The 12,972-nt window shown below is 47.3% G+C and overlaps 1 protein-coding gene across 1 annotated transcript in view; it reads right to left on the bottom strand.

Moving 5' to 3' along the window:
* Window positions 1-2,241: 2,241 nt before the first annotated feature.
* Window positions 2,242-12,972, bottom strand: part of fat3b (FAT atypical cadherin 3b) — a 68,468-nt gene continuing 57,737 nt past the window's right edge. Inside the window, exons 45-51 of the mRNA XM_030361056.1 lie at window positions 12,742-12,892; window positions 10,308-10,766; window positions 9,655-9,913; window positions 7,791-7,892; window positions 6,603-6,662; window positions 5,371-5,436; window positions 2,242-4,816 (exon numbers count right to left, since the gene is read on the bottom strand). Coding sequence (XP_030216916.1) covers window positions 4,119-4,816; window positions 5,371-5,436; window positions 6,603-6,662; window positions 7,791-7,892; window positions 9,655-9,913; window positions 10,308-10,766; window positions 12,742-12,892 — 1,795 coding nt within the window. The 3' untranslated portion in view covers window positions 2,242-4,118. The remainder of the gene's footprint in view (window positions 4,817-5,370; window positions 5,437-6,602; window positions 6,663-7,790; window positions 7,893-9,654; window positions 9,914-10,307; window positions 10,767-12,741; window positions 12,893-12,972) is intronic.

Raw genomic sequence — 12,972 nt, 5'->3', positions numbered from 1 at the left:
TTCATAACGTTTCCCATAACAACACGATCCATTGCGAGACACTGACTGAGATGCGGTCCCCTGATTCTTGCCCTCCAAGTGGGCTGCCTGTCATTGTTTTTTTGTCATGTCGAACACGGTCATGATTAAGACGCTCTGGTAGAATTCACAATGAAAAGGTTACGAGAATAAAAAATAATGGTTTCCTATACTCTGTTCACTCAAACGTCCCTTCAACCTCTCTCCGTCTTACAGTAGGCTTCCCAAAAGGTTATAAATACATATGTGAATGCGATTGTCTGCATCAAGCTTAGGTTATGTGGCAGCATGTGCCTTCGGCTCTAGATGCACAGAAGCCATCATGGTTTTGAAGGATGCTATGGCAGATGTGTGAAACAAAGCATAGGGCAGCAGAACATTGGCAGGCTACATTCATTATTTCAAATAACTAATTAAGAGCTGTGTTATTGATTGCCCCGATATTCTGACAGCATGCGGCCTCGAACACACTACAGCCAGCGTAGGTTATACACTGAATATTTCACAGCAAAAAAAAAAAAAAAAAAGGTAATTATGTTACATATTCTTTTACATTAAGCTGGGGAGAGTTCCATCACGTGCAGGCTGAATCCCGGGGCTCTCCATTATAAACACAGGATTCATAGTCCATCAATACAGTCAATACCAATAGTGACACATTGAGGCCAGCAGCATTGTCAGAGTACCGTAATGAAGACCTCTGGCGTAACCCCAGTCTATCTAGGTATCTGTGATTATAGGGATGTGGCAATAGAAGTGGCACATAAATTCTCCCAATTTAAATGCTTTTGTTTGGATTTCGTTCTGTGTAGCACGAAGTGAGTTGGACCATCCTGCTCTGGGACACGATTCAATAGATTATTTTTTTGTGAGCATGAGCATACTCAAACTCACTCACAGATTCTCTCTCTCTCTCTCTCTCTCTCTCTCTCTCTCTCTCTCTCTCTCTCTCTCTCTCTCTCTCTCTCTCTCTCTCTCTCTCTCTCTCTCTCTCTCTCTCTCTCTCTCTCTCTCTCTCTCTCTCTCTCTCTCTCTCTCTCTCTCTCTCTCTCTCTCTCTCTCTCTCTCTCTCTCTCTCTCTCTCTCTCTCTCTCTCTCTCTCTCTCTGCGGGGTGGTGGGAGATCGATTGAAAGGTATCAAGCGCAGCCTACTTTCATCCCACAATGGGACATCATCCCATATTATCATCGCTGAATAGCTTTAATCTCTTTCAACATGGTGACGCTGACACAGCTGGGGGGACTTGGTTCCCACCAACATATGACAATGATATGAGTGGGTAGTTATGGCCGTGCCAGCAGAGCTCAAATGAGTAGGGATCGCTATTAATGGAAATATTGCCCTCAGCAGTGTAAACAAGATCCTTTATCCATAGTACATAAGATAGAAACGGCAGGAAACGTATAAAATAAGCACCGCCATACACCACTGAGGCAACACTTTATTGTCCGCCCATCCACATAGAACAACACGCCTTTATCAAATGGTTCGTCGCGAGATGCAGGAAGCAAAGCAATCAGTATCTAGATTCCGAATGGTATTTGACACACTGTACGTGGAAGCCGCATTTTTTTTAAAATGCACGTACCACGAAACAATAACAATGACTTACAGAACACAGAGCAATCACTGAGCAACTACCCAACCCTGCCCCCCCCCCCCCTCTGCCATGGATTGTGCATCCCATTTCAGTAGCTGTACCTTTACAGGAACACACTAGTGGAAGGGTCCGGAGGAAGCCTTGCACAGATAGCCTCTTAAATATTTGAGATGTAGTAGAGGACAGCCGCAGCCTTCTTGTTTCCCAGAAATAGAAAAAAGAATACAGGCAAAAACACTGCACAATATGACACCGCAGATAAAAAAGCCCTGTCATTGTTTTATGACAATATCAAAATATTGCTTCGCCCCTATATTTTATCTTGGGGTTCTACGTGAGGGAATAACAGATGAGGGTATTGGAGACTGTTAAGCGCATTCTGATTCAACTGTGAGCTGGAGGAAGTTTACTTGAGTGGAGTTTGGAGAGGGGCTTTTCTGAGGCCTTGTGCAGCCTTAAAGCTAGTAGAAAAGGCAGTCAGGCCGCCTGCTGATTTGACCATTAGCATCCCGTTTCCTACACAGCCAGCCTCAGTGATCAGAGAGGCATCCGAATGTATAAGACTTGAGGCGCGCCCACACACACACACACACACACACACACACAAAAACGCTATAAGATCAAAAGGTGACTTGTCGGGTTTAATGAGAGGGTTGTATTGAAGGTGATCTTGATGTTATACAGTTGAATGTGCTATATATACATATATACATATTGGATTTGATCTGTTACACAAAGTGAATCTGCTGTATGTGCAAGCAGAGCTGTATGCGTGCGTGCGTGTGTGTGTGTGTGGGGGAGAGAGAGTGTTTGGTAGCGTGAGATAGGAGAACCGAGGAGAGACATAATTAAAGATGAGAGACGAGGCAGGGTGGTGGCAGATGTGTGGCTCTCAGATTAGGTGCCCACGAGTCCGAGAGCCTAATCCCGGCGGTGGTCAGAACAGTGTGGTCCTCATCATCGCCCCACATACGGGGGTCGACCGGGCGGATGATAATCAACCCGTTGCCCCCATATGGCCAGGGCTTGGACGGGATTACGCTCTCTGGCGTTTATATCTTCCAGCGTTCATCTCTCCTCCTCAGCCTTCCCTACTCCTCTTTTAAATCACTGCCGTTCATGCCTGTGCCCATGCCAATCACAACAACAACAACAACAACAACAACAATGACGACAACACCTAGATAGAGAAACAGGTAGGTAGATAGATAGGAAGACATAATTGATAGACATAGTCACAATCCCAAGTTGTTTTGTTGTCATGATCATTTTAAAGGATCGCCCATACATGTGCTTCTTGTATCTGCCAGAAACACAACATGTGACGTGATCTCACTCTCCCCCTCTCTGTCCCTGTTTCCGCCGTTTGTTTGTCTTTTGTTGATCTGTGTCTGTGTGTCTTTGAGTGCCTAGAAAAGCATAAATACCATGTATTATGTAAGGATGTTATGACAAAAATAGGATCTTTAGCGGCTGACGTCGTCATCTTTAAGCGCGTGTTTATTTGGACTCAACAGGCATATGCAAAACACATTATTATACCGTCTGCATTATAAACATCTCTCTCCTATTTCTCTCTTAAGACACCAAGCATTCCTACTAGACAAAGGACTCTGGCACATGGAACAGTAACACACAGGGAAGAGGGTGCGCCGAAACTGCAAGATACAGTTGGGTATTTAATCTAATTTACGTAGTCACTTAGCACAACTCATCTCATTTTCTTAATCTTTGTTTTTGCCTCAGAAAATTGGCTTTGCGTGGGCCGCACAACGCTTCTCTAAAGAAGCAGCTAGAGCTACATCAGCATACACTTTACCGCTGTGCAGTGTCCTGAGATATCTTCAGCCTCCTACACCAGCAGCTATAGCAGGCAGATACCGTGCAGTGGGCTGCACAGCTGGGAACACGGCAACTCGCTGGGAGCTCTTTGTGCTTCAGGCGCAGAACCTCGCATTGTTAGGAGCCCCCATAGAGGGTGAAGACATAACATAACATGGATTTGGTTATCACTTTGAACACGGTTCCCAATTTATTGCGAACGTCTCTCAAGAAAAGTGAATTATTCAAACACCGAGAAAGGACTCATGTCGTCCCTACGTCCTAACAAGCTGCTTATCAATGGTTTGGCAATACGATATGCTGACTGTAGATTTGTTTCTGGATTTTCGTTTCTATACACGAAACCCTGAAGAGCAACATAGTGTTCAATACGGGTTTCAGCTGAATATATTAACGTGTTTTCCTTAAATGCTGTGCCCAGAACGTTTGCTCTATTGTTTACAAAATACTGCAATGATGTTGTTCTGCGAACGTCAAACGCATCGGAAAGGGACAAGACTTTGCCAAAAGTTAATAAAAAAGGGAACCTAGGATCTTGGGCTCATGGACTAGTCATTAGTGTACTGTATGTGTGTTTGTGTGTGTGTGTCTGTGTCTCTATGTGTGTGTGTGTGTCGGTGTGTCTGTCCCTGTGTGTGTGTGTGTGTGCGTTACTGATTAAAATCCGTCCCACCCCGGGGCGGGTTCGGAGCCGGTGGACGACCTGTGTGTCCGCGTGGCTCTCCGGGCGCGGAGAGACACCAGGTTCAGCAGTCTCTCCAGCTCGTCCCCGGCCCCCCCCGCCCCGCCCTGCTCCCCCGGCTCGGCCTCTGGTCCCAGGCACTCCTCCGTCCGCCCCCCGTCCCAGGCCCGCAGCGGGGGCTGGAGCTGGGCCGGGTGCAGGTGGAGGCCGGGGGGTGGCGGTATCCCCTCGTAGGCGCGGCGCGTCGGGGGCAGCGTGTCGTAGAGGCCCTCCGGCTCCGCCTCCTGCGGGGCCCCCCGGTATTCCTCGTAGACGGGCGAGGAGCTGTCCTCGCCGCCGCCGCCGCCGTCACAAGGGGCCCCTGGGCCCCCGACGGGCTCCTGGGGGTCTTTGGCGCGCCCCCCTGAAGGCCTCCTCTCCCAGCCTCCCGACCGGGTCCTGTCCCACTGGAAGGTGGTCCCGGCGGGCTCTGCCCGGGCCCCGGGGCCCCGGGCGCCGTCCGGGGCCCCGGGGCTCGCCAGCCGGTAGTCCAGCTGGAGGGAGCGCATGCTGCCCCCCCGCCGGATGGCCTGCTGGGCCTCGCTGAAGTCCCAGTGGGAGGCCAGCTCTGGGGGCCTCAGGCGGGACGGGGACAGCCACATGGAGGTCTGCGGGGGGGACTTCCAGTGGTACGCTGCAGGGGGACAAGAGGGAGAGAGAGGGGGGGGGGGGGGGGAGGAAGGAAGCATGTTTTCAAGGGCATCTGGGACGGTGAAGCAATTCAGAGACGTGAACATTCATGCCAACAGGATGGCCTCACTGGAGGTCATTTCAATAGAGGTCGTAGCTATAGCAACAATAATTTGTGCAAGAATAATATCAAAAAAGAATACACACATCAAGAGATGTTATGTTATGTTGAAGCAGACTTGTGGATGCCGTGTTAAAAGTGGGATTCCTGTCTGAGAAACAGCCAGCTGTCAGAGGGTGGGCCCGCATCCGTGCGTGTGTGTGGGATGTAAAAGAGGCTTTAATGCCCATGTCAGAGCCTGGTGCACGGTGCATCAATAACACGTGTGGGCAGAGACCGTCTTGACACCAGCCCTTCCCCTGGTAACCATACCCTGTTTTCCCTGTATAAATCACCAGCGTTCACACAGAGCGCTCCCTCAAAGCGAGACTTCCCCTAGTCTGTCAGATGAGAGAAGACACTATGGATACAAAAGAATGAAGACAGGTGGGCCTTACAATCCACGATGTAGTCTTTGACCCGCTCCGCGCAGACACCCTCATCGCGGCGCGTGTGGGGACCCGCTGGAAAATAGAACGGAAAGCGAGAGCAATGAGGCAGGAGATAAGGAAGGAGAAGGGTGCATTTTTCGTGGTGAAACGTGTTACTTATGCACACAATTCAATGCAGAGAAATTCTGGATGACTTACAACGGAGGCTTAAAAAAACGCATTACACTGCATCCTGGCCAATGTCAAGCCACAATCACACACACACAAAGAAATAAACACACACAAACACACAGACAGAAACATACACACACGCACACAGATACAAACACACACATTCACATATGTTCCTCAATATCATAACTCATGCTAGGGACAAAACCCATATGCCAGAAACACTAAAGATAATTTCCAGTCATAGCATTAGCATGCATGAATAATATACATTATTCAAAAGGTAGCTGTTATGGAAAAAAATATGCCATGAATTATGCTAAATAGAAATCATGAATAACGATTGTTTATTATTTTAAGACTCTAACTGAGATGTAAATTGGGACATTTTGTAAGATATAAATAAAATATAAATAACAGTGTCCTTGTTACAGTGTTAATACACCTGTAATAAACAATGGGACAACTTGTAACAGCATGAACTTAATAGGTAATAACATTATGGAACAGCCTAACCCTTCCCCGAGTTAGCATTTAATTCTAGGCCACAACTAGATCATTCCAGGTGATCATGGTGAAAAAACCTTGCAGGGATCAAAGTAACATTGTCCAAATAAAAACCATGAATACAAAAAGGAGACACAATAACAGATACAAAGTTACGGACAGAAACACACACTAACACACATAGATACAGACACACAGAGACACACACAGAAACAGACACACACAGACGGATAGAACCGAACACACACACACAGAGACAAACACAGACACACACACACACGGATAGATGGAAAACCCACGGACATACAGACACAGGGGGACACAAAGACACCCAGACACAAAGACAAACACACACCCCAGCCCTTGAATCCCAGGCTAAACACAGATGCCTGCCAGCGAGCGAAGCTGATGTCAGCCGCCACCACGTCAATGCTGAGAAGCGTGGAGGGTGACGTTCACAACAGCATTGTGTGGGACAGCATTGAGCGATCTCTTCAGCACGGCTGCGGAGATTGTTAGGAAAAGATCAGGGTTTTTGTTTTAACCCCACCCCGACTTACCGTCGCTTTCGATACTGCCAACAGCATTGTTGGGAAGACGTATGACCGTCACAATCGAGGCTGGAGCGTAATAATAACAACAGGGGCGGGGGGGGGGGGGACAAAGAGAAGAAGACAATGTAGGTGTCTGCATGAGAAGGCCAAGGTTCCCATTACAGGGTGGGACTGTCAGTCAACACTAAGGTCGCAGTATTGCTGTGTGTGTTGTGTGTGTGTGTGTGTGTGTGTGTGTGTGTGTGTGTGTGTGTGTGTGTGTGTGTGTGTGTGTGTCGCAGAGTGTATGAGTCTTTTTGTGTCGTAAACACAACTTTAGTCCTTGCTATTTTCTTTTCAACTACATTAATTGGATAGAAAACAAAACCCAGACCCAGGCTTATACACACAAAGATACACACACAAACACACACACAGACACGCTCACTGAACAGATTATGAAACCATTTTTGCTATCAAGTCATTGTAAGGATGGCGATGTCTACAGTGTTTATCAGTAGTGATTGCATGTTAGCTTACGTTAACAATATGCATTTGTAGAAGAGTGTATGTGTCTGTGTTTGTGTGTGGTAAACACACTCCTAGTCCTTGCTTCTTTCCTTTCAACTACATTAATCGGAGAGAAAACAAAATCCTGACCCAGGCTTACACACGACACCATGATCATAAGAAGAAGATTCGACTCAAATACCAAATTGTTGTTGTTTCTAATTGCATGGGAATGTAGAAAATTAAATGATGTTCTTTGTGCTGTTTGAGCCAATATTAAAATGTTCAAATGTATTTTCCAAATTCCTGGCATACCGTTATAAAGTTCCTCATAAATAACCATGTATAGTGTTTACATGGTTGGAACCCATTCGTTGCCAACTAAAGGATACACATGCATCATACACTTGTGATTTCACTATGAAAATAATTCCTTCCCGGTGCCAAACGGCTTGTATCAGCTAATCACACCCACACCTGGTGGCATTACAATGAGCCCTTTAAAGGGTTTAGATCACCATTGGTGTGTACGGCGGTACGACCAAGAACTCTATAAAGATCACAGACAGAAGCCAAGGCCTTCTGTTGGCACCGCTCGCAAAACACAGCAGAATCAGCGCTGTTCCCATCCAATCTGGCCAACCAATCTTACCAGATTGGGTGGGAAATCTGGCCCAATCTGGCAACGCTGAGTCTTCTTCTTACCGTTGTCATCGAAGGACTCTGAGGTGAAGGAGCTGAGAGAACGGGCCTCGGAGAGGCTGTCCGAGAAGCACTGAGCCTCCTCCAGCAAATCAGCTGCCTCCTCTGCTACACACACACACACACACACACACACACACACACACACACACACACACACACACACACACACACACACACACACACACACACACACACACACACACACACACACATGCAGTTACACACACACACACACACACACACACACACACACAACACACACACCACACACACACCCACACATACAAAGACACAAGCACGCACTTGCACACACACACAGACGCACACAAACACACACATGGCAAGCCCGCAAACAAACACATGCACGATACGATTATAGATATAAGATTGACAGTTGTCAAAAGAACGGGCAGAAAAACGCAGAAGAGAGCAGGTCTTTCAAACCAAACCACCAAAGTATATGCCCCCTCCCCTCGCCCTGTGTTTCACCGCCGTTTAGAACTGATGCATTTCACACACCTGTGATTAACAGGGAAGACGAATTCACCAAACTCATCAGGGAGGAGACAAGAGAGATTGATCAGAAAGTACCAATCATTCAACCTCGAAGCAGATATCCTCACAGCGCAGTTCACTCACTAATGGCTGACAGGTGGCTACGACATTTCAAACAAATTACATCTAAAGTATAGCCCTTCAAAATCACCACCAGCCCATTTAATTACCAAAAAGTAGTCTTTCCTGTTAAGAAAAAATCCATAAAGTCCATAATATCTTGATGAAGGTGGTACCTCTCAAGAAGACCACTGATTACTTAATTACAGCGGCAAAGTAAGCACAGTGTAACAGCCTCCTCCCGGCTGCCCGACTCGCACGCGGCTGTGATCAAAAGGTTCCGTTCCCGTCCCTGTGAATGGAAAGCGCTCCGTGGAGGAGCTCTGGGTGCAACACCCAGCCGATAGCAGGGTTTCTTTGATCCTACGTTCGTTGCACACATACACATGATGTGTGTGCCTATGTTGGACTCAGGTGCAGCTGTACACACTTTGCTAGAGTAGGATCCCATGATGCTTTGCCTTCCCCAGACACTGTCTTGTACTGACATTGACCACGTTAACCCCTGGGATAACTTGGAACCATTTCTCATCTAATTCCTACCCACTGATCAATTATACTGACAAATCTAAAGTGAGCAACCTAACTAATAATTACACCTATATTAGAGGCCTTAAGTGAACCATTGGTAATACATATGGGTACAATAATAAACCACTAATTATCTTAACTCTGCAGTTATAAGCAATAATAACAATTAACTAACCATTTACCAATGGTTTTTCAAGTTAACCAAGGTATTAATGTATGCATTATTTATTAGGGTAACCGAACCCTTCTAAATAATGTACACATTAATCCCTTAGTTAACATGAACAACAGTAGCAATCATGAACACCATTAGAAAATGGTGACCAGAGCAATGGTGAGCTGCTAATCAACTGTTAGTTAATTGCTGGTTAATGCTTTTTACTGCATTTACTCATCTTTATTAATTGTGAATAATTGTACCAATATTATAACGAGTTACCAAATCATCTTTAATCCAATTCCTACATCCAATCCAAACACTACAGTCCAGATGCACCATGGGACATTTGGCACTGGAACGGTGGTTGGAACTTACTCGGTCCTTGGAACTCACCGGGTCAGTTCCAAGGACCGGCTGAGTTCCAAGTTTCCAACCACGGTACATTTGGAACTCACCCAGTCCTTGGAACCCACCCAGTCCTTGGAACTCAACCGGTCCAAGGACCGGTTGAGTTCCAACCACGGTAACTTTGGAACCCAGCCGGTCGTTGGAACTCACCCGGTGGGCTGGAGTCCCCTCTCTGGGTCCTCTCCAGCTGGAAGGCCCTCTGGCCCCACTCCTGCTCCCGGTCGTCCAGCGGCTGGCCCCTCTGGCCCCCGTGCCCCCCCACCGAGTCCCAGGACACCTTGTGGGCGGGGCTATGCTCCGAGTGACGCTGAGACGCCGGCGGGAGATTGGGCGCGACACTGCACACGGCCACGCCCCTCCTGCTGGCCCCGCCCCGGAGGTGAGACGTGTCGGAGAGGAAGCTGCTCAACTGCGGGAGAAAATAAAAATATAAAAACGTACATACATGATGAACACCCAATCTTATGTCCATGTGTAACCATGGCAGCATCAAGTTTCCAACGTGTTTTTTCGTTTTTGTGTTGAAGCCTGAAGCTATACGCTTCCACGCTGAACCCAGGCCCCCCATCACAGGCTTGCAGGCTGACCAAATGAGGTCTACGAAAGACGGCTCTCGCCGTAGAAGACTGCAAAGTGGGCTCACGTTAGGCTGAATTAAAATCCACAGCACAGCTTCGCTTTAAAAACCTTCAAGGGTTGAACTCGAGTGAAAATCATTTCCACGTCGCCCACCCTGGGCCCTATTCTCCCCCCGACAGAGGAAAACAAACCCAACAGGCATCCCAGACGGCCGGCCCCCCCACCTGGCTGCCCTCGCTGGACGTGCCCCGGTCCCCGCTGGTCCTCTGGGCGCCCCGCCCCCCGCACAGGTCTCCCGGCAGCTTGGGCGAGTGGCAGTTGGGCCGCACCATGACCTGAGGCGGACCCCCCCCGCCGCCGCCGCCGCTGACTCCGCCGACTCCGCCTCCGTCGCCGAAGCAACCGGAGGTCCCCGAGGAAGAGCCCGCCGACGCGCACATGGCCTGGAACTCCATTCCCGCCGTGCCGCCGCCTTTCTCTCGCAGCATGTAGCCCGCCTCCGAGGTCACCGTGGAGACGCCCATGGCGGGCCGGCCCCCGGCCCCGCCCCCGCCGTCCGACTCCTTCCTCAGGGAGATCTTCTTCCTGAAGCCCACGAAGACAACGAGCAGGACGGCGACCACGAGGACCAGCACCCCGATGCCGACCATCTCCCCGGGGCCGATGTAGGACAGGGGCTCCGCCTGGGCGCCGCGGCAACACGCGCGCACCAACGAGAGCACGCAACAACAAACACACGCACAAACAAGAGCACACACAAACGAGAGCACGCAACAACAAACACACGCACAAACAAGAACACACACAAACGAGAATACGCACCAACAAACACACGCACAAACAGGAACACACACAAACGAGAGCACGCAACAACAAACACACGCACAAACAAGAACACACACAAACGAGAATACGCACCAACAAACACACGCACAAACAAGAACACACACAAACGATAATACGCACCAACAAACACACGCACAAACAAGAACACACACAAACGAGAATACGCAGCAACAAGAATACGCACAAACAAGAACACACAAACAAGAAGAGACAAACACAAAAACAAGAATAGACACAAACAAGGAATACGCGCAAAGAAGCACACACACAAACAATAACACACACAAACGAGAATAAGCACCAACAAGCACACACATAAACAAGAACACACACAAACAAGAACACACACAAACAAGAACACACACAGAAAAGCAAATACACAAACGCACAAACAGGCACACAAACAAACACGCACACACACAAACAAGCACACACACAAACACACAGAAAAGCAGACACACAAACAAGCACTCACATAAACAAACACACACACAACAATCACCAACACAAACAAGCAAAGACACAAACAAGAATGTTAAGTCACAAATATGATAGTATGAATCTGTTAACTTTGATTAAAAGTTGAATTGCTTATTATGCCACTTTTGCCTGACTTTCACAGAGGCTTTGTCTGGGGGAGGCTTGTTGTGCTGGGTGAGCAGGAATCCTTGCCTCATTTATTACAAATATTGAAAAACACACTTAGTGACGCAAACACAATTGACTGATAATATCTATACATGTTACTGATAAAATATATATATTACAAATCATCAAGAGTGATGTTTTGAATCTACTTGAACCATAATCAGCAGCAGAGGTAATTATCTCCTGACGCGCTCTCTCCTCGGGTCTTACAACATACCGTGGTTTGTTTTTATATCAACGCATTAGTCAACGTAGGTTAATAACCCATCCAGGCTCAGATCTTAACAACATGAGCAGCATGCAGTTTGTTAAATAATAAATAAAAGGATTGTATTCGATGTCAATGGCTACAATTTATCTTTACAAGAAATTGGGTGTAGGAATAGTTCCCATTGGGTTTCTGGTGTTTTTCTTAGAGAATCTTGCGACCATGTCCCAACATGAGATGATGGACTGTAGTCGCAGAGGAACACAACTGCATGCAGTTAAGAAAAATGGGAGTGAATGATTCATGTTGCATTGCTATAAACTAAACTAAGAAGCCTAGTTTTTAAACAGATACATTTTTCAGAAATCGTGTTTTTAACCTCACAGAGGTGGAATAGCCCTCAGAACCTCTAACGCCTTCCTAGAAAGAAACCCTTATTATTTATTATATAGTTTGCCGCAGCTTTAGTTGATTTTTTTTTTGATAAAAATATTTTCTTAATTCCCCTAACCCTAACCCAAACCCAAACCCTGATTTAACATTTGTCCTTTTTTTTAACAGTCTTTTAACGATTGTCCTTTTAATGGTTTCTAGCTTTGTACTCACTATAGAAGGTCTTGCGTTTCAATGGTGCTATAAAAATAAAAGTTACAAGTTTTATCGTTGCGGCCGCACGGTCTGAGTAATTCATCCAGGTCCCTATCATACCCAACCAAGCGTCTACATGACAGAATGTGTTTGAGTGCACATATCGAAACAAAGATAAGTGACAATTGAAGTCTGCCAAAATGAGTCAGATCAAGTTATTTAAAACCACAACCATCTGCCTTAAGGTCCCCCTCATCCATTTCCTTTGATGCAATGACAAGGATGGGGAGCCATAAACCAACAGGAAATGCGCCTGTCGATTGTAAACCTATGAGTTATTTCCGGATTCTTCATCACAAAGCTGTTACCTGTGTGTCACCCTCGTCATCGCTGGGGGCCCCACAGAGCTGTCCCTCGAAGCCCAGGGTGCAGTTACAGTAGAAGGCCCCGTATGTGTTCACACACACCCCTCCGTTCGCACACTCCTCTCTCAAACACTCGTTGACATCCTCCTCGCACCTGTTGGGCATAGACCAGGAGAGAGGAAACATGGCACCAGTCACTAGACGTGTGAGAGTAACGAAAATGGGACACAGTGG

This window comes from Gadus morhua, chromosome 7 (assembly GCF_902167405.1).
Source record: "Gadus morhua chromosome 7, gadMor3.0, whole genome shotgun sequence".
NCBI lineage: Eukaryota > Metazoa > Chordata > Actinopteri > Gadiformes > Gadidae > Gadus > Gadus morhua.
The sequence above is the reverse complement of the archived record's forward strand: the minus strand, read 5'-3'. Positions and strand labels throughout refer to the sequence as shown.